This window comes from Pipistrellus kuhlii, unplaced genomic scaffold, assembly GCF_014108245.1.
Source record: "Pipistrellus kuhlii isolate mPipKuh1 unplaced genomic scaffold, mPipKuh1.p scaffold_m20_p_3, whole genome shotgun sequence".
NCBI lineage: Eukaryota > Metazoa > Chordata > Mammalia > Chiroptera > Vespertilionidae > Pipistrellus > Pipistrellus kuhlii.
In genome coordinates this window covers 95,785,527-95,812,689 of record NW_023425529.1, presented here as the reverse complement: position 1 = coordinate 95,812,689, position 27,163 = coordinate 95,785,527, and the positions used below count along the sequence as shown (strand labels likewise).

The following is a 27,163-nucleotide window of genomic DNA, read 5'->3' as shown; positions in this document are numbered from 1 at the left end:
GAACTTGATTCTGCCATGTCCAAATAAACCATCCTCCTAGACTCATATACCCAGAGGTCAGAGGCTGAAAAGTTATAGCTGTAGCTGGCACATGACCATGCTGTACTTTTGCTTTGTGCCTTCTCTTTATTTTGTGGCATTGGTCTCCTCTCCCTTATGTTCCTTTCCCCTCATGCCAAAATTACTACTATTGCCAAAAAAACACACAACACAACCCACAAGTTAAAAGACTCTACTATAGGTCTGCCCCTGAGGGTTATCTTTCTCTAGTAACCTAATCTGTAACTGCTACCTGATTTAGTGTTTGGAAGACATTGTTCACATTATTTTTGTTAAGTGCTTTTAATACCAAAAAAAACCCCTCCTTTCTGTTCTCAAATCTTAGCTGCTTTGTTTCCAAGCTTCTTATTCTTAACTGCTACAGATTAGTGGACCTGGCACAGATATTCCTTTCCTCAGAGTACCTACCCTGACTTCAGGAAAAATTATATCTCATGTAGTCTATAACCAAAAATAAAGCATAAAAATTATGGTGTCATAACAAGAAACCAAAGAGCTGTTCTTCTAGTATAGAAACAGAGATGGAATGGAAGAAACATTTAGTTGTCTCTTATGGAAAAGGTAATCTTAACTTAGAAAGGTACCTAGCAGAATAACACATGGCAGGTGCCTGCTCCCCGTCCCCAGACACCCCTTGCATAATCCATTAGGTTTCATAGTGCAGATGCTGAATGGACGTTAGAAAATGCAGGCATTTTTTTTGCATACCAGCTAGATTTGCCATGTTAGTACAAGGAATTCTGTTCAGTCTTGGAGCTCCTGTCTGGAAGGAGGTAATTAGGAAATCTCAATGCTTCCCCTTAGGAACATTTTTTAAAAACCTGTTAGTAGAGCAAAGAGGTTTCGTGATCTAGCTTAACACCCCAACCCTGCCCCAAGAGTCATAGTTAATGGTGATGTATGAATATTTATTTACATACACTTATCTATTTTTATAGGTTTAACTTCATATATATGAATAGATATTTAGATAACTGTAATCTAAATAATAACAATATTGATGAAGCTATTTCTAAAGCTTCCTATTCCTTGGGTCATTGGCCTGGCTTATGTTCTGGTCAGACTGGCAGTGGACAGAGTAGCCAGCATACCTATAGCTCAGTAAATGGACAGTATACACTCTCAGCTTCAAGAAATTGATTTGAGAGCAAACTAGGAAAGTCTGGGTTCTGTTGCTGGTGAAATGCCACAGAGAACCAACATCGTACCTAACCTCTGTTTTGCTTTCAGGTTTAGGTACTTGTTCCACCGAACTAGTCGTTGCAGCTTGCTGCTGTCTCTTAGTGTTCGGTGTATCTCTGTAAGACAGTGGAACATTTTTAGTCCCTCCTAAAAAGGGCCCCAGAGTATCCTTGAACGCATGACCAGTGAATTAATGGGTACCCTTTTCCACCGCCATTCAACTCAGGGTAGAGGAAGGGGTGCAAAGGTAAGCAGCAGATGGGTTCTCACAACAGTGGTACAAAGAAACCTGAGCGAGGGAGGATGAGCTGTGCCCAGGAGCCCATACCCTTTCCACCTTTGGCCTTTGAAGCCTTTATATTTTGCCCTTGTTTTTAGCCTGCGCTGTTGTGAGTTTTTGCTGTGTTTCTTTGTGAGTTTTTTATTTCGTTATGTAACTTTGTTTTTGTGGTTTCTGTGAAACTAAGGTGTTGTGCTTTTAATTTTTCTTAACAAATGTTACCATTCTTATTTAAGAGAATAAATTCCAAACAATCTTCAGGTTTCTGAGTTTTTCTTTTCCTTACCCTTTTCCTGGTTGGAGGATGGGAAAGGGAGTAGCTCAGACTGGTCTCAGAGTTGGCTTGAAATAATTGTGGAGTGGGGTGGGGTGAGGTGGGGTGCGATGGGGTACAGTAGGGTTGGGTAGGGCAGGGCAAGGATTAAGCAGAAGTGTATTAAAATGGGGAAACAGCCGAAACCAGTTTGGCCAGTGGATAGAGCATCCGTCTGCGGACTGAAAGGTCCCGGGTTCGATTCCGGTCAAGGGCATGTACCTTGGTTGCAGGCATATCCCCAGAAGGGGGTGTGCAAGAGGCAGCTGGTCGATGACTCTTTCTCATTGATGTTTCTAACTCTCTATCCCTCTCTCTTCTTCTCTGTAAAAAATCAATAAAATATATATTTTTAAAATGGGGAAACGGTATTTATACTGAAATATAGATTCTCATTAATGGCAGTGGGAGACATTTTACTTTGTAGTAGCTGTGGGTAGAAAAGAGCAGGAAACATGCTACCTGTGTCCCATGTTTGTTCAGCCAGCGTGAGGGCTGGAGCAGATAAACGGTGGAAGTTCCACACTGAGTGGTGTCTACTGTGGGGACACACAAGCTTTGTTTCTGATTCTAGCAGGCTGTTATGGGGACTGGGAGCAATCCTGTCTCCTCTGCCTTTAGGCTCTTCCTAAGGTGCAGTGACTTGCTCCTGGTGACATTGAAGGTTCTTGTTTTGTGCTCCCTGGCTGGCATCTCTCCCACAACACCTTTGCTGTGGCCTGGACACTGAGCTAGTATATCCAGTTATGCTCATCTACTCAACCTTGGAGGGTGAGTCTGTCCCCTTCTCACACACTGCTGTGCCTTTGTAGCAGCAGCCTGGTATTCTGGGTCACCATACTGACCACAGTGGCACAGCTTAGCTTTGGTGCCAAATTGGTCCAAAAGAGGGCACATTGGTGGGGGAGCATTCAGTGCCCAGTTTGCTCCTACTGGGCTCTAGTAACTTGGGTGTCAGTTGTTAAAAAGGCCTTCCTGGCCTCCTCTACTCTGAAGCAGCTCTCCTGGGACTAGAGGAGTTCTTGGGTTTCCCCACAGAATAGAGCAACAGAGTACTGGGTTCTCTTGGTGTTCTGGATAACCAGTCTCCCCCGTCAGAAAGGGTCTGCATCCCTACATGGCTCACATCTCTGCCTGAACACTGTCATTTGTTTCATTGTACTCCTCAGTGCACTGCTGGCTCAGACCCTGTCTTGGTAGAGAGTTTAAGAGGCCTCTTAAACTGTTCATTCCCACCCACCCCCAAGTCTTCAGTCTATTGCTCCCCATTCTCTGAAATAAGTCGGTCATTATCTGGGTGCCCGAAGAGGCTGAGAGAAAAAGCATTGTGATGTGGAGTATGCAGTAAGTCTCAGTAAATTGACTAAGAATTTATTGTGATGGCCAAAACCGGTTTGGCTCAATGGATAGAGCGTCGGCTTGGGGACTGAAAGGTCCTGGGTTTGATTCCGGTCAAGGGCATGTACCTTGGTTGCGGGCATATCCCTATTAGGGGGTGTGCAAGAGGCAGCTGATCGATGGCTCTCTCTCATTGATGTTTCTAACTCTCTATCTCTCTCCCTTCCTCTCTACAAAATCAATAAAATATATTTTTCTAAAAAGAATTTATTGTGATGAATGATGAGGAAGGACAGATACATGTATGTCCTTCTGATTTGAGCCTTTGCTACTGTTGCCCTTCCATATTCCAATAAGAAAAGAGAGAAGAGCCATTATTATTTAGGACAGTGTCCTGAAACTTCTAAGAAAGGTGGTGACAACAGATGTGACTCTGTGCCACCCTTTGTGAAGATGCTGGAGAACTCCATTTGAGTCTCAATTTCTTTCTGAAACTTCTTGAAATCCGTGTGTGTTTTTTTCTCTCATAAATTCCCTGGTGATTACCCCAATTTAGATACTTTCTAGGAGGGATCCTATGATGCATACATAAAACAGTACTGGCAATGAAAATGGGACATTATTTTTATACTGAAAAATAGGGCAGGAGGATGCCATTTGGACACATGCCCCACAAGTGTCCCCCTGAGGTACAAATGGAAGAAAAATACCCCCATGGGGCTTAAATGTAACAGCCAAGCAGGGGATTTCAGGAAGAATCCTCCTCGAATTCCAGTCTTATAAATCTAAAACTTCATCAAGATTCCAAAACCAGTTCTTACCTTGCAACTCAGACCCGGTCAACTAGCCAGCCCACAAGTGCCAACTAGTAGATTAGTCATAATGAAACAAGGGGGAGGAAGTCAAATTGGCACTCCCTGTAGTAAGGCCACAGACTGCTTGGTCCTCTTATTTTCAACTGTGTGTGTTCACTGCCGATGCATCTTTCTTCTCAATTGCTCCTTGTCTCTCACCACTGATGTACTGGATGGGACAGGTTTTGTTCATAAACACCTTCCATATGCCTGGAAAGAGGTGGAGCTCCAGGCATATGCCAATCTCTTTTAATTACTTCCAGGTTTCACTAGCCACATGAATACTACCTCCTTTTTTACTTCCTGTGGGTCAACTTCCACATAGCTTTGCATACTTTATGAACATTTTCTAAATATTTCTGAGGCCCTTTAATGGGCAAAAGGTGGAATCAAAACCTAAATCAAACTAACTAATCTCAACCTTGCCTTTGATATTATTGTTTTCCTCCCAGCAAAGGGACAGTATAGTCAGCACTCCAAAATGTGAGAAAGACTCACCGGCTTCCATTGGTCCCTCATTGACATAAAGGGAAGTTTTGCCTATGAAGTTTCACCTTTCAGCAGATAATCACATGAAGCTGTCCCAAGTGTGCCTATTAATTGACTGAGTTCTTTATTCTATACTTCAGTAAAACTATCAGAATTATTTCCACTATCACTATTATTTCATAGTATAGCCTGCTTTCTTTTAGGTCCTTGCCTGAAACTGTAATATATAATAAATATTTTATAGTACTAGCCCCTGTCACCAGAAGAATTCAGGCCCTTAACTCCTAGAGCCACCTGTTTCTGAGATTCCAAAGCTATCTTCCCAGCACCCTGCATCCCAATGTTACTGGGCCCCTCCAAAGCCATCTCCCCAAAAAAGATGAACCCAACTAAAAAGTAAGGTGGTCCAATCCTAACTGGTTTGACTCAGTGGATACAGCGTCAGCCTGCGGACTCAAGGGTCCCAGCTTCAATTCCGGTCAAGGGCATATACTTTGGTTGTGGGCACATAACCAGTAGGGAGTGTACAGGAGGCAGTTGATCTCCCTCTCCATTCCTCTCTGTAAAAAAGCAATAAGAAATACATTTTTTTTAAAGTAAGGTGGTCCCACAATTATTTTTTTAAAGTACTGGTTTTTAAAATATATTTTATTAATTTTTTTACAGAGAAGAAGGGAGAGGGAGAGAGTTAGAAACATCGATGAAAGAGAAACTTCAATCAGCTGCCTCCTGCACACTCCCTACTGGGTATGTGCCAGCAACCAAGATACATGCCTTTGACCAAAATCAAACCTGGGACCCTTGAGTCCACAGGCTGATGTTCTATCCACTGAGCCACGCTGGTTAAGGCACACAATTTAATTATTGAAGACCAATACCACCAGGCAAGGACCTAAGGGTACCAGAGCCTCAGTGGGTTTTTGGTTTTTCTCAAAAAGCATGCACTGACAAAGACCTACATAAATGTTTTCATTTAGTTCTCATGTTCTTTCTTTTTCTTTTTTTTCTTTTTCTTTTTAATTTTTTTTTAATTCTCATACCCTTTCAAAGTTAACAAAGCTAGGAATACTGTTGAAGTGAATTCCAGAGAGGGTGATCTCTTGACATTTGGTAGCTCAGAATTCAAACTCTAACTGGGACCTTAAGGAAAGATTGTTGGCTCTAAGAAGTTAACCTATCACGGGTTCTTGGGCTTGAGCTCAACCTAGTAACTAGGGAATAGCTGATATTGACTATAATGGAATTAGAATAGCCTATTGTTTTCTAGAACTGAGGATCTAGAAAAACCAACGTTGGGGAGAAACCAGCTATAAAATAAATATCCTTACCATAATTTTACCAAAGACTTATTGAAGTCAATAGATTCTTCTTTTAAAAGTAAATCTCTTGATTGGTAAAATGGTGGGAATGCAGAGAACTATGGTACAGACTGTCAAATCTCAAAGGAAAGGCGGGGGTGGATGGGTGGGTCAGAAGAGATTAACCAAAGAACTTATATGCATATATGCATAACCCATGGACACAGAAAATAGTATGGTGCAGGCTAAAAGGGGTCAATGGGGATAAAGGGGGACATCTTTAATACTTTCAATAATAAAGATTTCTTTTTTGAGTAAATAGTCTCCCGGAGCTTAGTCTAATGTGAATTACTCTAAACCAGCTACCTGCCTGCATTTTAGCTGGGTTCACCTTTCTTAGAAAATTGACATTGGGAAGCCCAGTAATACTGGGACACAGTATAGGGAAGTGGCTCCAGGGCAGTCCAAGCCTCAGAGGAGTAGGCTGGGCTGGGTGCCCAGATCACAGGCTGCAGGAGGTGAGAACCAAAGTCTTATTGACTTTGCAATGATGCCAGAGCTGGAAGGCATGTTCCATGCTGCTGAAATACCTGAACAAAGAGCTGTTGATATTTACAACCAAGAGAATCTCCTTCTCTGCTGAAGTCTTTTCCTAAAAATACCATAAGGAGACCTGTCCTGTGTGGTTTAGTTGGTTATGCGTCTTTCCATGCATCGTGAGGTCACCAGTTAGATTCCCGGTCAGGCACATGCCCCGGTTGTGGGCTTGATCCCTGGTAAGGTGTGCAGGAGGCAGCTGATAGATGTTCTTCCTCTCCCTTCCTCTTTATCTAAAATCAATAAAAGTATTTTTTTTAAAATTTAAGGAGAAAAACTTGAAGTGTGCTATTTTCCTCCCATGTGGTTAATACTACAATAGTTAATCATAATAGCCCTTGTCATGCTAATTCAGAAAACTTGAGGAAGACACACACTAATGATAAGAGCTGGCTTGTAGCAGTCACTAGGTACTGGGCACTGTTTAGAAGCTTTGTGTGTTACTCATTAATTCTCATGGCAGCCTATAATTGGGTATCAATTTGCAGATGGGGAAACAGGCAGTCAAAACAGATTTTACAGAAGACACAAGAGTACAGTGTGCCCACTGTGCTTACACAACTGCCCTTCTTCCTTCTCTACAACCTCAACTTGTCAACATGTAGTAAGAGGGAAGAGTGCTATGTGTTTACCTCCACAGGTAAAATTTTTATTAAACATGCTTGAATGCCCTGGAATTCTTATTTTTGGGATATACATGTCCCCCAATTTGCAATGACCCCTAGGAACAGGCATTTGGAAAGATAGTAGTATATTAAAGAGTAAAGGGTTTCATAACTGATATGTAAAGAGGAAAAATAAAAGACTGTAAAGAGCCAGTGGTTGAACATTGACCTATGAACCAAGTCACAGTTTTATTCCCAGTCAGGGCACTTGCCCGGCAGGCTCGATCCCAGTGTGGGATGTGCAGGAGGCAGCCAATCAGTGATTCTCTCTCATCATTGATGTTTCTCTCTCTCTCTCCCCCTACCTCTCTGAAATCAATACAAATATTTTTTAAAGACATTAAGGAAGAGAATAATAACCATTGAATTGACTGTAAATAATATGAAATAGACTCCCTCTTCAGTTTCTCCTTAGCAATTCTTTTTTTAATTGAGCTAAATTGGTATATAAATTTTAGGTGTGCAACGCTGTAATTCAGAATCTGTATACACTACAAAGTGATCACAATCAAAGGTCTAATTGCTATCTATCATCATACAATTGACACACTACACCCATTTTGTCCCTAAACTCTGCCCCGCTGATTACCACCAATCTGTTCTCTTTATCTATTTGGTTTTACACAGGTTTTGTGTGTGTGTGTGTGTGTGTGTGTGTGTGTGTGTGTTTTGTTTTGTGTAGATTTCACAAATGAATGAAATCAGATGGTCTTTGTCCCTCCATCTGATTTATTTTCACTTAATAGAGTACCCTCAAGATCCATATCTATGTTTCACATTTCATACTTCATATCTCTTATGGCTGAGTAGTATTCCATTGTGTATATATACCTTTATCATCTTTATTCATTCATCCACTGACGGACACTTAGGTTGTTTCCATATCCTGATTACTGTAAATAAACCTGCAATGAATCAACTATGGTTTTGATCACTGCAAATAAAATCAAGCCTAAAATTGTATTAGTAAGAATAAGCCCAGAACAGTTTCTCCCTGTGTCCCTCCCAGTGGAAACATATCAGTAGTCTGGAGGAGATGGGTAAGAGGATGTTTGTTGTTCTCTGGTCCCGAGTGTGACTACTTCTAATTTATAAATCTTCTCTTATTCTCTTTCTGTACTATGTTATTTTAATACACTTTTATAAAAGCCCCCAGAGGTGATTGAGCTCACATTTTCATTCTCTTGCTGCTTTTACAGCTACCATTCACAGTCGTTGTAATAAATTACCTGTCCTGCCCCTGAGTGGAGTGTGGGTATAAGGATAGAAAGAGATGATTATCTGTCTCTTTTTGTACTGACAGGAGAGGAACTTGGAAATTCTTATCTAACTTTGGACTGAACTCACATAAAATGACTGACTTTTACTTCTTTAGGATAAATGTACATATCATTACAGATGCAGTTTTGGTTTTGCCTTTTGGATAAAATTTGATTCAGGCACCAAAATGCTTTCAGGAAGTCTCCTGCGCATGTGCAGGCACAGCCTTGGAAAGCTATGGCCTGACAGAGAGCCATTAGAGGTCATAGATAGAATATTTTTAGAAACTTGGGGGAAAAGAAGAGTTGAGAACATAGGGAGGAAGAAAATGTGTTTTTCCACGTTATGTCTTTAGTTTAGTGAGAGGACCTACTATAGCATCCAGCTAGGAAAAAGTTAAGTGAAAGAGGAAGAGTTTATCAAACTTATTTTTAGTCTCTCTTAATTACTATTTTGGCCATATAGTAGGGCTCACATGCAAGACAAATGTGGATATGTGTGGTTGCTCTTGAGTGGCATTGGAGAGATTGAGCAGAGTCATGGTCTGCAAGTGGAATTGTGCCATAAGATGATGAAAAGTTGAGATGTCTCATGCTGCTCTGTGTGTGGGCATTGGAACTGAACATCTTTCCTAGGTTTTCTCTCTATGGACAAGCCAACAGCTATCTGTCTGGTATGGCAGTTCTCAGTTGATCCTTCCATTGTATCAATATTTCCATTGTCAAGATGTCTTACCTTAGCAACAAACGAAGATTCACAAGTTTACTGCTCTATGGTTTTAATGCAACTAATCCAATCAAGGCATGAACAGAGTATTTGAGGGGTTGGTTGGCCTATTTGGTGAGAGATCAGAAGTAGTTTGATAAAACTTCTAGACCAAGGTTTCTCAAGTTCAGCACTGTTGACATTATGGGCTATGTACTAGTATTTCTTAGTTGTGGAGGCCTGTCCTGTGTGTTGTAGGATATTTGGCAGTTTCCCTGGCCTCTTCACATTAGATGTTAATACAAACCTCCCTTCCCAGGTTGTGACTACCAAAAATGTCTCCAGACTTTGACAAATGACCCATGAGGAAAATCACCCCAGTAATAACCATTGATCTAGACTAGTGGTCGGCAAACTCATTAGTCAACAGAGCCAAATATCAGCAGTACAACAATTGAAATTTCTTTTGAGAGCCAAATTTTTTAAACTTAAACTTATTCTAATGCCACTTCTTCATAATAGACTCGCCCAGGCCGTGGTATTTTGTGAAAGAGCCACACTCAAGGGCCAAAGAACCACATGCGGCTCAAGAGACGCAGTTTGCTGACCACAGATCTAGACTAAAGTCAGAAGAAAAAAGGACATGACATTGACATACAATTAACCTCAATTCTATTGTTGCCATAGGAGGTTGGAAAGGAGAGTGAATGAGGATGATAGAAGGGATACAAAATACATCGAACAGCAGTGGTCTTTGCTTATTACCCACCCCATGCAACTGGGAATACATACTTCCCAGGGTATGGATACTTAAATACATGTAGATAACCTGTGTCAATATTGTATGCGCTAATGGACATTTATAAAACAATTTAGAAGGCAGGACTTAGAAATAAATTAAGAACAGAAGTTCTAGTGGGGTTTTTTTCTGTACCACAATGAATTGTCCCTGTACCCCCAATATGTTCCCCATCCTTCTATGGTGACAACAGCCTCAAAGAATTGAGCTGGGTATAAATGGAACAAGCATAGATCTTGAAAAGAAAAGATGCTAATTTGAATTTCAATTCTGAAAATTAATTGCCATCTTTGGTCATTAACTTCTCTGAGCCTCAGTTTCCCTGTTTTATAACATTATAAAATGGGGGGTGGGGGGGAATACTACCTGCTGCTCTCTAACTCATAAGGTTGTTATAAAGATAAAATAATCTAAAATGTATGGAAAGTTGTTTATTGAAAAGCATTCTAGGAAAATCAAACATGATTATTATTGATAGGGATTTCAGAAAGTTCTGGAATAATCAGAGGGAGAGAATGATTTAGGATTATTTCTTCTGACTGGCTGACGGTCTTTCTTTCTGTGGGTTGGGACAGGATGGTCCATCAGAATGTATTCCTAACCAGCAAAGACTTGGGGAAACAGAATAGTTAGAAGGGCTCTCTCGTCTTCAGCAGCATCTTTAGCAGTGTGGGCCGAGGGGAGTTGATGTGCACTGCATGTCAGTTTTTTGAAGCGTTGTTAAATCTCTGCAAGTACTTGGCTACATTTGTCATTGTTTTTCCTCAACTTGCATGGATGGAATGTGAAATCACCTACTAATTTCATGATATTCAAGGGCAGTAGTTCTCAATCTTTCTAATCCCAAGACCCTTTAATACAGTTCCTCATGTTGTGGTGACCCCCAACCATAAAATTATTTTTGTTGCTAATTCATAACTGTAATTTTTCTGTTATGAATCGTAATGTAAATATCTGTTTTCCAATGGTCTTAGGTGACCATGCTTGTGGTTCTCAACCTGTGGGTCACAACCCACAGGTTGAGAACCACTGCTGTAGAGCCTAAGACCATCAGAAAACATAGATATTTATATTACGATTCATAACAGTAGCAAATTTACAGTTATGAAGTAGCAACGAAAATGATTTTATGGTTGGGGGTCACCACAACATTAGGAAATCTATTAAAGTGTCGTGGCATTAGAAAGGTTGAGAACCACTGCTTGAGGATCTCTACACTATAATGAAAGAGAAGCAGTCATAGAGAGGGTTTGCATCACACTGAATTTTTAACAAGTTAGGACTGAGCAGGATTTGGTTATCTTTATTTTAGGCAGAGCTAGGGTTACATATGGTCCTAAAGACTGTCTGAATCTGTTCTGATTTGAGCCACAACCCTCATCCCCAAAGACCTCAATGCTACCTTGTGGCCCATTTGCAGGAAAGGTGGTCTGATTTTCTCTTTTGAAATGACTGTGTGAAGGGGTGTATTATGGGTGAGCAAAGAGCTGGTGACACTGCAGCATCACTTATTAGAAAGGGCTCTTCCTGAGTCTAGTTTTGTGCCCTCTTGTTCCATTGGCCTTCTAGGACCTCTATCCTTAAGCATTGTTTCTTCTCCAAGCCAGTTTCAGTGACCCTCTTAACAGAAGACAAAGGTATAAATAACTATGATAGATATCAGTATTAAGTGGTCCTTGTGGGCATTCCTGGAGGTGATTTTAGTTCCTTTCCAAAATTTATCTTTGTCTAACTAGGAGAATGCTTTTTGTGAGGTTTTTGTATCTTTAAAAGGATAGCCTTTTGTTGGAATGTGGGTTTATCCCTCTTGGTAGTCTCACTCCCCCCAGATGTTGAAAATCACTCTCATGGCTCAGAGACCAAGCCTGTGTAGCTGCCACATCTGTGCCACCTCAGAGCCAGTTTTGGACACACTCTAGATGAAGTGCCACAGGTGCTCTGCTCTGGAGGTTAGGAGGGATCAAAATTTAAATCTCACATCTTGTGAAAAGCACATCAACTATGAATGCCTGCATTCAGATTCATGGTCCTTCTCTGCCTTTCCACCTCTCCCTTTGCTTTTATTATTGGGTCTGGTTTTCAAGTTAGCAAGCTGCTCCCTGGAACTAAACCACTCTCCACCATGAAGTGAAATCATTTTAGAACATTAGTTATTTCTGCACCTGTTGCAGGAATATTCCTGCACCTGTTGCAGGAATATTCCTGCACCTGTTGCAGGAATATTCCTTCAAGACTTCCAGTAGGCTTCCCTCCCACCCACCCCACCCCACCCCGCCCGCGGCCACCGCCACCACAGTCTCCAAGGCCATAGGCACTGCCACCACAACTGCGCGTCCCGCCCACCAGATCCGCTATATCTCCCCCCCCCCCCCCCCCCCCCGCTGCCTCCTGCCCCCACCGCCACAGCCATTCCCACATGCGCTGCCAATGCTTTCCCTCCAGCAGCCACAGCTGCCTTGCTTTCCACTTTCCCTCCCTCTTCCTTCTATGCTGCCTTCATTCTTCACTTCTCCCTCCTTCCATGTATGCAAATTAACCACCATCTTTATTGGGTTAATTTGCAAACTCACTCTGGTTGACTGGTGGGCATGGCTTGTGTAGCAGAGTGATGGTTAATTTGCATATTACTCAATTATTAGGTTAGTTAGTCTCTTTTCAGGGCCTTAATGCATACACACTGCATCTTTATAGGTTTTTTTCTTTAGGTGCTGTGGGAATTGTTACTCTCTTGGTAGGCTCACCTCTTACACAGAGATGGCATTCCTCATTTTCTTGGGGACCTGGACAGCATTAACCTACTTGAAAGACATAGAGGTCTTAAGTTTTCTGTGTTATGATAAGGAAAATGAGACCAGAATATGTACAACTAATTTCTTTAAATTATGGTGAAGTGTTATTCTATCTTAGATACAGGATTAAAACTTTTATTAAAAATGTTTTATTGAATCTCTATTCTTACACACTGATAGGCACCAGAAACAAAGATGACTGTAATGATTCCCTTCCAGCAGAGCCCCTGGTCAGACCTATGAAAAGGAAATAGCTGTGTAATAAAGATACATATACCTTTGAGAGTGCAGAGGTGAAGCCAATAAGCAGAATTAGTTCAAAATTAGCTTACCTTGTTGAGCCATGTTTTTCTTCATCTGCCTCAGAATTTCAAAGGTCAGCCCCACAATTGGATTGATTTGATAGATAACTAATGTTTAACTGTATAGAAGCTCCTGGTTTGCCACCACGAGGCTTCAACCTCAGCATGAGCTGAAAACTCAGGCAACAGCTGCAGGCAATTGGATTGTGACAAAAGGGTCCTTCTTGGCAAAAAGGGCAAAATGGGCCAATATAGAATGCTTCAGTGCCTTCCCAAGGGGCCTTCCTCACAGTGGAAGGGATTAAATCCTTTCATGTGCTTTTTAAATGGCTGTCAAACATACAAAGAATTAGTTTATAAGTTTGTTTGGTATATGCTGGTATAAAATATCAAAATTATAATGACATTATAGAATAATATCATGTAAGAATATTCTTTGCTCTAAGCCAATGGCAATTCAATTTCAAACTGGCTGTCAATTTTCTTTTTGTATAGACAAGGTCTTAGTTATATATTCTGCATCTCTTCCAGGAGAAAGTAGTGATAGTCCCCTATTTTGGTGCAAGCCAGAATTTAATTTTTTACTCACAAAGGGCAGTGATTAATTTGTCCCAATAAAGGTAATTCAGGCTGTACCCGTGCTACTTGGGCTGAAGAAATTGCCTGCTCAACTCTTAGCAACTCATTCCTAGCTTCATCAGTTAATGTTCGGGGAGAGGAAAGAGTAGAGTCACCTCTAAGTAAACTAAATAAATTTGTCACTTCTCCTGTAGAGATCTTCACATAAGGCCTCAACCAATTAATGTCCCCTACTAATTTCTGAAAGTCATTTAAAATTTTAAAACAATCTTTTCTTATCTCCACCTTCTGAGGCCTAATGCTTTCGTTTTCAATTATGGTTTCCAAATATTGGAAACGTGTTTCTTTCTGTACCTTTTCTGGAGTAATTCTTAAGCTCCATCTAGGGAGCTCCTCTTCTAATTGGGAAAACATAGCCAAGGTCTGTTCTTCCCATGGGCTTGCTAAGAGCAAGTCATCTATGTAGTGAATAATGTAACACTGGGAGTATTTGTCTCTTAAAGACTGAACAGCTTGAGCCACATATTTTTGACACAGAGTAGGGCTATTGGCCATTCCTTGAGGTAAAACCTTCCATTGATACCTTTTCATAGGCTCTATATTATTAATAGATGGTACTGAAAATGCAAATCTCTGTTTATCTTGAGGTGCCCAGGGAATGATGAAAAGACAATCTTTAAGATCTACTACTATGAGAGACCAATTTAAAGAGATTTGTGAAGGCGCTGGGAGTCCAGGTTGTAAAGCTCCCATGGTATGCATAGTTGAGTAGCATTAACTGCTCTAAGATCATGTAACAATCACCATTTTCCTGTGGCCTTTTTAGAGATTGTAAATATAGGCATATTCTAAGGACTATTGGAAGGTTCTATGTGGCCAACCTCTATTTGTTCTTGTATAAATTCATGAATAGGACTTAATTTCTCCTTGGTTAATGGTCACTGATCTACCTATACAGATCTATCATCTTTCCATTGTATAGGATCAGCATGAGGGTGAGGAGACTGATCAGTGACCACTCCTAAAAAGGTTGATATCCTATTTGAGTTATTAACTGCTTTCCTTTGCCAGTAACAATACATGACTGTAAACCTAAAATATTTGAAGTGACAGATTAAATAGAGAAGGTAGAGCGGAGACCGGGCTGGCAGGACATAAGCTTTATTGGAGGGAAGGGTACCCCTGCCGGCTGCTTCCACGGAGAGGAGCCAAAGAGAGAGAGCAAGGGGCTTACAAGCACCTTTAAGGATAGGGGGCAGGGCTTAGGGCACTCAGCACAAACTGATTGATTTGGGACCTAGGGACTTAGGAATGGGGGCTTAGGGTATTTGGCAGGTGCTGATTGGTGGTTCAGAGCTCAGGAATGTCTGGCCCAAGGTAGGGTTTATGTCTGTCCATCAACTGAGGGAAGGGAGGATCTATCATGAAGTATATTTATTAATTTTTGTTTGATAAGGCTTTCCATGCAATTTCAAGTATATTAGATCTGTTTTGAAAAGATTTCCTTTAAGAAGAGAGAATTTCTTGTATTACTTCGGGCCCTTGGAGCTTTACAAAAATCATCTCTGGTAAGGCCTTGAAATTTTAACATGGAAAAAACCATCAAACAATATCTATATCCATATATGATTTAAATATTATAATACCTGATTATCTTAATATATCAATTAGATTTAGACTAGTTTTTGCATAGAAGATTTTTTGTTGATATCACAGAATTAGTCCTTTTCTAATTAGACCAATAATAAGCAACTTGTTTTGAATTCCTAATTATTAGAGAAAACACATTTTAGCTATAGAATTTCTCCCCCTTTTAATTTGCACTTTGAACTTTTAAAGCTGGCAAGTCAAATATATTTTGCATGTCCTAGATTAATAACACTTTACATTTCTAAGAAAAATACAAGACATAAATAAGAGCTTCAATTCTGTCCTCTAGATTTTTTATGAGGCAAATTTAAACTTTACCTTTTTATTTATTGTTGTGGAGTCGAACCCTGGGTTCAAAATAAGACCACCGGAGGCTGATTAATTAATTAAAAAAAGCAGGCAAGGATTTATTGACTGGCCAGGACAGCCACTAGACCACCACACGCAGGTGGATTCCAAATGACTGCACCATTTCAGGGGTAGGCAGTCCCTTTTAAAGGTTCAAACCACAGGAATTTTCCTTTGTTCTAAATTCTAAATCCTAAAGACTAAATTCTAAAGACTGGGGACAGCCCACAGGGTTGGTTCCCAGTCACATCCTGCTGGACATTGGAATGTGGCCCTATCTTGCAATAGCAATAACACAGAAGCAGAGCTCAGCGGTTAGACTCTAAAGGTTATCTACAGTTTCTATCCCTGAAGCTACTGAATCAGTGGGAATCATCCTCCTGTGGTCTTGGTCCCAGGCAAGGGAAAATTGCCTTAGCCTCCAGGTCTTCACCTGGAAGCTCAGGTAAGTACCCTGTGTTTTAATCAGATGCAGGGGCCAAACTAGAAGGGTTAAAATTCAAATAGCAGTTTTTACCAAAGTATGGTTGCCACTATATTTCATTTATATAATTAAGCCAACTTCCAAAAAAAAATTTTTTTTGCCACAGGAGTTTGGAGGAAGTTTGTAGCCATTCAATGCAAACTACCACCTTCCTTAGCATACTGGGAGAGTGGTTAGAGCAATTTAGGTTGTTGGCCAGCCTTCCTTGCTTTCTGTCAACATCTCTCTTTTTGAGAAACTGATTTGTTTCTGGCATCATGGCAAAAAAAAAAAAAAAAAAAAAAAAAAACCTAAACTTTCAGAACTTTAAAATTTTCAGGTAACAAATCAAATAGCATTTCTCAAATCAATAATACTTTTACATTTTTAAAGATACATTTCAAATAAAATATAAGGCATATTTAATTAATAGACTAACTTCAGTTCTCTGGACTTCATGCAAGGCATACTCAGACCAACATTTCAGTATTATAACAATTCAATACATTTAGATTTGAGTTTTCATCATTTGATTTAAATTTCAAAACGGTCACAATTTTCCTGCTGGGGAAGTCAAGAGGCAAACTCTCAGCCATTAATATGTAAACTTGCTATCCACTTCCTGCTGGTTACTTGCCTCAGGGCGGGAAATTTCAAAAGAGCTGCTTTAAAAGCCTTGGGAAACTAGCCTGTATTCATCTCTGCCACCTATAAGGCTAAAAACAGTCTCTGGGTTTTTATTCTGTAAGCTGCAGAGTTAAGCCCAGCTCAGAAACTATGAGCACTCGTTTTTAAACTGGCCCTTTCCCCCTACATGTGCACAGAAATCCCGGATGCATTTATGAATTTGTAAAAGCTTTAAGTCATTAGTGGGGGGGTGGGGGAATGATGGTGAATATGAGGCCTCTTAAAGTGGCTTTTTTGGGGAATGGCGTCATGTCTCCCTTCCCCCACCTCCTGCTTGGGGGAAAGAGTCATTGATGATGGCCTGGTATCTTTTGTTTTTTATTTTATTACTTTTTCAATTTTTATTTATTTTTATTTTTAAGGAAAGAAAAAGATTTTAAAATAAAGAATTATTGGCAATTGCTAAGAAATTCCTTTAATCTTTTTTACTTGGTTACACGTAGTTTACACGTGGAGGCGGAGGAGGTGCAGATGGTATTCTTAAAGATTCGCACCCTTCCACTCCAGGCTGTAAGGTCGTGGCTTCACCTCGCTTAAACATTCTTAAACTCTCCTGTGCTGAATCAAAAATTAAAGTAGGAATAGGAATTTTTTCTGGACTTTCTGCTGAGTATTGGTCATGCAACTGCTTTCTAACCTTTTCCCAGGTTTCATCAACAAACCTTAAGAAAGAAATCAAGAATCTGACTAGGCTTAAGAGAATCTCTTTGAGCCATGAGCATAGTTTAAATTTGTAGGGGTGTCGAACTCAATCAGAGAAGGGGCCAAAATCTAAAATCCAGCCTAAATCGCGGGCCAAATGGTTTACTGAATAGTCATAAACTGTCATTGTGATGGAAACGCAGCAGAGTGCAGTGATGACAGCACGGTGCGGGCCACATTGCAAGGCCTGGCGGGACGGATTTGGACCGCGGGCCTTGTGTTTGACACATGTGGTTTAAAGCATTTAGAAGGATTACCCATGTTTTACACCCAGCTAATTCAATTTCACAATAATACAATCCCTCTACCTTACAGTTCCTTAAATCTGTGGCGTGCGCAATTCTTGGGAGCGATCCCTTGCCTCTTACCTCTTGTTGCCTCTTTCGGCCCACTGCCCCACATTGGGCACCAGAATGCGGGGCCCTGATGCAGCGGGGATCTCTCTTTTCCGTGTCCTGCATGAAAAGAGAGATGAACGAACCATTTCTAAGTGGAGGTGGCCAGGGATTGAAAAGTAATAGAAATAAAGAGAGAAGACACAGAGATAGATTTCAAGCTGGGAGCTGGGAGGGCCGCTGACCTCCTGTGCTGGAAAGACAGGCTGATGACCTCCTGAGTCACACAGCACATCTATTTATACTCCAATCCAACAAGGGGTTTCACAGGAAAACAAGGAGCCTTGAGGGCCCAGGTTGCACCCACTCCTTCCTCCCAAACAAACACAAGCCAGGAACTAAGAACATCTCTGCACTCCCAGGGCGGGAGTGCAACTGACATGACTCTGCCAATATCCCGGGCCCAGTCAACAACAATCTATAAAATGTCCAGGTGTCTTCCCATTTGGCCCTCTACAATGGGAAGGAAAAACTCCAATGGTTTTAGAGTCAGGAATCCTGTCCTTCTCATCTTTGACATATTGGGTTTTGATGAGAAAGAGGACAAGAAGACCAGTATTTGGAAATGCTATGAGGCAGTGTAGACAGTGCCTGTGTTGGCTGGGCCCTGGCAGGGCAGAATGTCAAGGTGGCATCTACCTGCTGTTTCCCACCATTTTTTTACTGTTACCTACTTCTGAGGATGCAAAGACTAGGACAGTAGGCATGTGCACAGGCACAAGCAAACCCAAGGATTGGTGCCCAGACCCCATTGTTATGCGTTCTACCTAAATTTATAAATGAACATGCCTGTGTCTTGCTTTTTAGTAAAGATTCTCTAGTAAATATAAAAGATGCTGTTTGGTGGAAGACGCTGGTAATTCTGCAGATGCACATATACTTTATTCTGTGATTACCTGGGTTTATAAAAAGTTCTTTCTAATGATATAATACTAAGAGATTTAGCACATTGTACACCATGTGCCAGATTTTGAGAACATGTTCTCCACAGCTTGTAATGTCACAGAAATCACTAAATCACTATCCCACCTCTTTCCTTTATTTTATTTTTTTTTATTAAATTATCATCTTTGTACATATACCATTGCCCTTTCCTCCCATACATGCCCTCCCTCCCCAGAGTTTTGTGTCCATTGATTGTGCTTATATGCATGTATATAAGTCCTTCGGTTGATCTCTTATCTCCCCCAGATCTCCCTCTCCTCCCCGTTGTAATTTGACAGTCTGCTTGTTGCTTTACTGTCTCTGAATCTATCTTTTGGTTCTTCAGTTTATAATGTTCTTTATCATCCATAAATAAGTGAGGTCATGTGGTGTTTCTCTTTCATTGACTGGCTTATTTCACTCAGCATGATGTTCTCCAATTCCATCCAGGTTGCTGCAAATGATGAGAATTTTTCTTTTTTCATGGCAGCATAGTATTCCATTGTGTAGATGTAACATAGTTTTTGGATCCAATCATCTGCTAATGGGCACCTAGGTTGTTTCCAAGTCCTACCTATTGTAAATTATGCTGCTATGAACATAGGGGTGCATATATCCTTTCTGATTGGTGTTTCTAGCTTCTTGGGATATAATCCTAGGAGTGGGATTACTGGGTCAAATGGAAGTTCCATTTTCAGTTTTTTGAGGAGACTCCATATTGTTCTCCATAGTGGTTGCACCAGTCTGCATTCCCACCAGCAGTGCACGAGGGTTCCTTTTTCTCCGCAACCTCGCCAACACTTGTCATTTGTTGATTTGTTGATGTTGGCCATTCTGACAGGTGTGAGATGGTACCGCATTGTTGTTTTGATTTGCATCTCTCCCCCCTCTTTCCTTTAGTTCTTCAGTACAGAGGTTATTTGTTTTGCCTGTTAGACCACCAATCACCTGACAATGTTGTTGCCTGCCAAAATCCAGTATTATTTTTTAGAGCTCAGAATATCTTAGAAGTCAGGGACTTGCCCTGTTTAGGATTCAAAGCCATTCATCACCTGCTCCCACCTCCATTTCTGTATCTTCTCTCCTGCTTTAGATTCACTGCCATTGAAGGTCTAATTATGCCAAACTGTCTTTCTCTGTTGCCATACCTTATCTGATATTGCTGCCTCTACCCAGAACTCTCTTCCCATCTTTCTTTGTCAAGTAAACTGTTTGCAATCCAGAACAAATGAATACAACATACCTATTTAAGAATTCATACAAATTGGTGGTGAAAATGTCCAATAGGACATTGGATCCATCACTTAACTCATACTTGCTGAATACTGCCCGTGTAGAAGAGGAAGATAATATGTATAGAGCACACACACATACATGTTTATATGTATATAATTTCATTCCATGTTCATAATAATCCTGGGAGATGACACCATCCTTATTATACATCAGGAAATGTGTTCTTAGTTGTTACATAATTTTCTTAAGATCCTCCAACCTGTCACTGGTGGAGTCAGGTGTCTAGCCTGGATTTGTCTGACCCTAAATCTATGTGCTACATCATATTATAGTGAGCAAATTAAAGAAAAACTCATTTTTGCCCTAGCCAGTGTGGCTCAGTGGATGAGCATCGGCCTGTGGACCAAAGGTCCTGGTTTCGATTCTGGTCAAGGGAAAATACCTCATTTGCAGGCTCCTACCAGCCCTGTCCCAGCTTAGACCCTGATCAGGGCCCATGCAGAAGGTGATCAATTGATGTATTTCTCTCACATTCATATTTCTCTGTCTTTTCCTCTCCCTAAAAAAACAATGAAAAAATGCTTTCAGATGAGGATTAAAAAAATAATAAAGATTTTTTTTTTTAATTTGGGTTAATGAGGTGCATCAAAAACTAGTGATGGTGTAAGGGAGATAGAAATTGTTCTAGATTGATGGAAACTAAGTGGCGATAATAGATACAACATTTAAGAATTCAGATGTGAGTCCATAGTGGTACTCAAAATAAAAAAAAAGAAATGGGAAAAGTTCTTTATTTTAAAAAAAAAAATGCTAGTGGAGAAGGAATGTTAGAATATTTAAAATCACCAAGCAAAGATCACCAATGGATATTAACGCCAGTGGATGAAAGGATGATGGAAGCAGGATAGTTCCTTGTTTCTACATGTCACCGCACAGATTACTTATGAATTGCAAAGGGGAACCTATCTCTTTACAACACAGAAATGAGTAGGACCACATTAACCAAGCATTGTTGAGCCAGTGTCACCAGGAGAGAGGCAGCCTCACTGTATCTATCCTGACCAGATTGACCAGATGCAGTGAGAGGGGCACAGCATCACCAACATGTTATTCTTGTTAAACAGGTGTTCACTGTGAATCTAATCATGGGGAGACAGACAAATCTACAGTAGGAGATGTTTAGCTAAATAAGCAGCCTAGACACATCAGAGAACCAGCCAGATATAGTGCGGGAATCTTGATTAGATCCTACATCAAGGGCGGGCCACTGGAAGAACTCACCTTTTTCAGTAAAAGGTGCTTTAGAACTTCTTCAAGGTTCATCTCAAGTTTCCGTCACCACCACACCAAGATGATACAGGAGAGCCAGTGGCTCTCCCCTGAAGTGCAATATTGTTACTTCTCATATTTAGTGAAGTTTTGCCACTCTCAGACCAGTGTCCTCACCTGGCCTCCATCAAATCCGTGACTTTGTTGACTCCTCTGGCTCCTGACCTGCATGGGGGGAGGGGTACTGTCCCTCCTTTCACTGAAATGAGCAGCTGCTGCCTTGGGTGCTTAGATAGCCCTTCCATCAATGCCTTTCTCCCTCCCTGCACCTCCATCGTCCACACAGCATGGATTCAGTTCCTATAGTTTGTCATAGAACTTTGCTTTTTTGCTTATCTTGCAGGTTCAAGTGTGAATGGCCTGGAGGAGCCCAGCATTGCCAAGAGACTGAGGGGCACTCCTGAAAGGATTGAGCTAGAGAACTACCGCCTGTCTGTGAAGCAGGCAGAGGAGCTGCAGGAAGTGCCTGAGGAGACACAAGCTGAGCACAACCTGAGCAGTGTGCTAGACAAGGGCCTGGAGGAGGACGTGGCCAGCAGGTCAGCCTGGCTGGGAGCTGAGGCCTGGTTTTCCTGTATGTTGCTCGTACCAGTAGCTTTCCCAGCAGCCTCTTCCCCTATTTGGGGAAAGCAGCATAGCACCTGCCAACAGCATGGGATCTGAACCAGACTGCCTGGGTTTGAATCTTGTCTGTGCCACCCAGCAGCTGTTTGACACTAGTCAAGTTATGTCACCTCTGTGTGCTTCTGTTTTCTCATCTGTGAAACAAGGGCAATACTAGCCCCTTCCTCACAGATTTGGTGTGAGGTTTAAATGTATATAAAGTGTTTAAAACAGTATAAGCACACCTTGTTTATTACACTTTGCTTTATTGTGCTTCATAGAAGTTGTATTTTTTCACAAATTGAAGACAAGGCTCTCCACCAACACAAAGATTATGGCTCACTTTATTGTGATACCTGCTTTAATTCAGTCACCTTGAACTGAACCCACAATTCAAGGTCTGCTTGTGCTCAGGCACATGTAAGCACTGTCTTTATTACTTTGCATAATGCTGGACCATTTACAAGGGACTTCTGTCTCCATCACCTCACTTGGTCATCCTCTCAGGAATCCTGTAAAGAAAATATATCTTTTCACTATATAGGTAAAGTAGTAATGGTGACTGAGATAAGGATTAAGGATTGACTAAGATTCAAACTCATGTTTTCTGAGTCCAAGATTCTTCCTGGTTTCCCTACTGCCTGCTGATTCCTCCTCCCCTATTCCATTTAGGTTAACCAGTAAAGATCACAATCCATATGACTTAATGCAGAGATTCAGTATTTATTGAACACCTATCAAGTTACGTTTTGTTATTCATTGAAAAGTAACAGAAAAAATAGTGACAGAAACAGATGCTTCCCTCTGGTTATTATTTACAAATATAGTGGAGGGAAAAGAATTCCACACAGGAACAACAGTAGACCTGAAGCAGTGTGCTATTGGGAGCTGGCGGTTCAGTGGAAGGAGCACCAGGAGTGGAATAGCTGGCTTCTGTTACAACTTAGCCACCATCTCACTGTGCTATTTTGTGAAAGCTGCGTCACCACTCTGGGCTTTATTCTTTCCCCTATACATAAAGAGAGGAGCAGAATATTTGTGTCCCAGGAGCCACACAGCAACCAGTGACTTTATTCTTGGCCAGTCCCAGTGTTTTCATTATGTCTAACTGAGTGATGTCTTTGGTGAACATGCATGCTCCAACCCCTACCACACCCCTGTATTTGCTGTCTGTACCCAATACCTTGTTCTCAATACCTGCCCAGGCCTGTCAGTGTCAGTACAGAAGGATTCAAAGTGCTTAATAGAAGATTATCAAGGAGCTAGAGAAACAAATATAAAACATATAAAAGAGAAACAAGCATAAAAAAAAAAAGAATATAAACAAGGTAACATTTTTTTAAAAAGATAAATAATATTGGTATTGGCCAGACTCTCCTGCAGAGCTGCCACAGTGGGACCACTTCCCATGGCCCCAGACTGATGGACACACACTTCTTTGTAGCCATGAGAAAGGGAACATATGGGGATAAAGAAAACAGCTTTTTTCCCCCTCAAGTTCAACCAATATTTTCACTAAGCTGTTTGCTGGCAGAGCTCTTTTCAGCTGCACTTCAGCACCTTATCTCTGGTGCCAGACATGCTGTGTATGAACTGCCTTTGGGGCTGGCCTGACCAATAACTCTTCCATGCATTCTGGGGCAGCCTCCCCTTTGGTACCTGCATTTCCACAGCCATCACTACATGCATATTGTTGTCATGCATCCCTGCCCATAGAGACATACCACTCTCTGCTGCATCCATGAGGAAGAGTTCTCACTCACAGTCAAAGCAGAGCTGGTGGCATGGCCTCAGGTATGGGCCAGATCACTTTCCTACAGGAATAACTTGTTCTCCGCTGTCATTTATAAACGGGAAATTCCAGGAAGGCTAAGTCATTCCTCTACAGCAGGGTGTGATTGGATGGGTAGAATAGATATCAGCATCAAACAGTACAGTAAATGCCTTTATATTAATTAAATTTGAGTTTTAAAAAATGAAAGAAACAACTAGCATTAGCTGCATACAAAATAAAACATGGTCTCTTAAAGGGGAAATGCTCTGAGGAAGGAGCAGGAGACTTGGCCTTGTTTACCACAGGAAAGTTGTGAGGTACAGGGAGTGCATCCCAGCAATGGCACATTTTTGTTCCATTTTTCCCTGTAGCACCAAGCAGTTAGGTGCGTTTTCAGCCCTCAGTCCTTTCTTGATGAGGTGTTGGTCTTAAAAATGAGAAATAACAGAGTTTTAAGGAATTAAACAGTCCAATCCAGAAACTCACTTTTTTTTTGTTCGTTTGTTTGTTTGTTTGTTTGTTTGTTTTTGTTAATCCTTACCTGAGAATATTTTTTTCCATTTATTTTTTTTTTAAGAGACTGGGAAGAAGGAGGGAGGGAGGGAGTGAGGGAGGGAGGGAAGGAGGGAGGGAGAGTGGGAGAGGGAGAGAGAGAGAGAGAGAGAGAGAGAGAGAGAGAGAGAGAGAGAGAGAGAGAGAGAGAGAAACATCCATGTGAAAGAGACACATCAGTTGGTTGCCTCCTGCATACACCCCAACCAGGGCTAAGGATCAAACCTGCAACCCAGGTACGTGCCCTGGACTGGGAATTGAACCCACAACCCTTTGGTGCACAAGGCCAACACTAACCACTAAGCACACTGTTCAGGGCCAGAAATTCACTTTTGACAAGTTTAAAGAACTTTAGATGTTTACTATGGGAGGACAGTACAGTATGATGTTTCAGAACATGATTTTGTAGTCAAATCAGAACTTAATCCTACCTCTACTAGTTGTGGGCAAGTTACTTTGTCTTTCCGTGCCTCAGTTTCCTCAACTACAAAGCACACTGCACTTCATGGGTCTGTTATCAGGATTAAATCAAATAAAGCAACTGACAGTGTCTCACTGGCAACAGTTACTATTACTGCTCTCCTTATCTCCACACACAATATAGGTGCTCTTCACAGGAGGGATAGGCTGGACTTCTTCCATTCATTTCCTTAAGTAGTTTACCTGCCAGAAATTGGTTTGGCTCAAAACCACTTGCCATAGAAAAGTGCTCATCAAAAATTGCCTGCATCAGAATTGCCACAAGGACTTATTAAAGCACACATTCCTGGGCAGTTTCTGATCTAGTCAGTATGGGCAGAACCCAAGATACCTATTTCTAAAAGATTCCAGTGATGTAGCCAAAACCGGTTTGGCTCAGTGGATAGAGCGTCGGCCTGCGAACTGAAATGTCCCGAGTTCGATTCCGATCAAGGGCATGTACCTTGGTTGTGGGCACATCCCCAGTAGGGGGTGTGCAAGAGGCAGCTGATTGATGATTCTCTCTCATCGGTGTATCTACTTCTCTATTCCTCTCTCTTCTTCTCTATAAAAAAATCAATAAAATATATTTCAAAATAAAAATAAATAAAAAAATAAAAGATTCCAGTGATGCTATGATCTAGAAACCCAATTTTGAGGTCCAACACTCAAAATTTTTCTGATAAATCTCCACATGGTACACTTAGTAAAAAGATGATTCCTGGGCCCTCCCCTGGAGTATCAGATATAGTGGATTTGAGATGGAGGCCAGGAATATCTGTTTTTAACAGACATTGGGTAATTCTTACTTTGTGAGTCAGTTCACACAATTGAAGGCTCTAGGTCAGGCCTGACCAGCTTATGACCCTTTTGGAGCAGGGAAGGGGGAGCATCTTACCAAGGAGACCCTAGAAATAGTACTTTTATTTTCTTTGGAAGAGACCAAGTGCCCAAAGACTGGAGAAAACTGGCTTTATGGTTTTTGTATTGTTTCTCCCTGATTGCTTATCTGGAAGGTTTTGCTTCAGGCTATGAAGATGGCTTGTGCAGTGCCCCTCTGCTGAAGTCTTTAGTGTTTATAAATTCCTGGCTCTAAAGAACAAGTCAGTAAGAGCTGGAGCTGACAGATCCAAATAGGACAGCCAAGGTTGTCCCATCTATTGCCTCAGAATTCTATGACAGGCCAGCACAGAGGACCTTGCCCTCCATCAGAGAAACACCACCAGGAAAAGCCTCTCCTTCAGGCCTGACCTTAAATATGTGGAAATTCTTGACTGCTCTTCTCTCTCCTGCCACATGCCTCTAAATTTCCACCATGTAAAAGATTGCTGGATGATGTTCATCCTCAGTAGTCTGCTCAGCTGGAGAGTGTTTACAGAAATTCACTGATTATAAATACATTAATTTAAAAGTGAAAGCTATGATTCCCCATTTTCCCTTGAAAACATCCAGGAACTTCAAGTGGAATTCCATACAATAGCCTGGTTTATTCATAACAGGGCCTTCCCAAATCTCTGGTCTCCATATTCTGAGGTTTGACCCAAGCAGCCAGGACTTGCTGCTGCTCCTCCTCCTGGTTTGCTACCCTGACAGTTGCTAGTGGCTGAAAAACTCTTGGGTTCTTGGAGAACCACTCAAGAGGGCATAGCACGAGATGCTGTGGTTGCTGAGGGAACCCTGTTTTCTTACACAAATGAGCCAATATCTTTACATGTCAGTTTTTGCATTTATGAAAATGGGGATAATTATAGTAGCCATGTCTTAGAGTTATCATGTAGTTCTGTGAGCTAATTTATGTATAGTACCAGAGTAAGTCACCAGGGCATAATGAGTACTGGCTATCACTGTTATTATTGTCCTGAGATCTGTCCTCCTAGACTAGCAGAACCTCTGTGGAGTAAACCTCATCTTATTAGAACCTAGTCCATGTACCCAGCTGTTTTGCTTCCTCCCACCCGACCCCATCATGGCCTCAAAGAGAAGAAAACACCACACCTGAGAGTCGTTTCAGGGAAGGTGCTTTGAGATAAGTGCGTGGATGTAAATTGTAACATGGAGGATTTTTGCTAAGTATTATTTTACTGAAAGGGGAAACTTCTTCTCATGGACACTTTACCAATAAGCTTCGGAGGTACCATCTCTGACACCTGAGAACTTAGGCGGATCCTGCCCTGGATTTCTATGGTGTGGTCCCTTATATTCCTTGCTCATCTTGACTGTGTGGTGACCCAGGGGAATCCAACCTAAATCAAACAGTTACATGGAACAATATATTGTTACAAATGACAGATACCTGTTATGACGGAGAGCTGATCTTGATGATTGGCTTTTCTGGCCGTCATCTCTCCTAGGAGGCTGAGTCCTAGGAGGTTGCTTGTCCTTTCTAAAGGACAGAGGAGTTGGTTGTCATTATTATGCTTTGTTCTCATATAGTGATTCTCCCTACTTAAAGTTTCTAGGTTGTAGTCTAAGGAGGGTAGGGATGTCTCACAGATTCCAGCCTCTTCAAAGGCCAGATTCAGAAATTCAGA

The 27,163-nt window shown here is 41.3% G+C and overlaps 1 protein-coding gene across 16 annotated transcripts in view; it reads left to right on the top strand.

Annotated features, from left to right (window-relative positions):
- Positions 1-27,163, top strand: part of MICAL3 (microtubule associated monooxygenase, calponin and LIM domain containing 3) — a 262,563-nt gene that overhangs the window by 157,815 nt on the left and 77,585 nt on the right. For all 16 annotated transcript variants that reach the window (XM_045588548.1, XM_045588555.1, XM_045588551.1 and 13 more), the window contains one exon: positions 21,588-21,783. In XM_045588548.1, the coding sequence (XP_045444504.1) occupies positions 21,588-21,783 (196 nt within the window). The remainder of the gene's footprint in view (positions 1-21,587; positions 21,784-27,163) is intronic.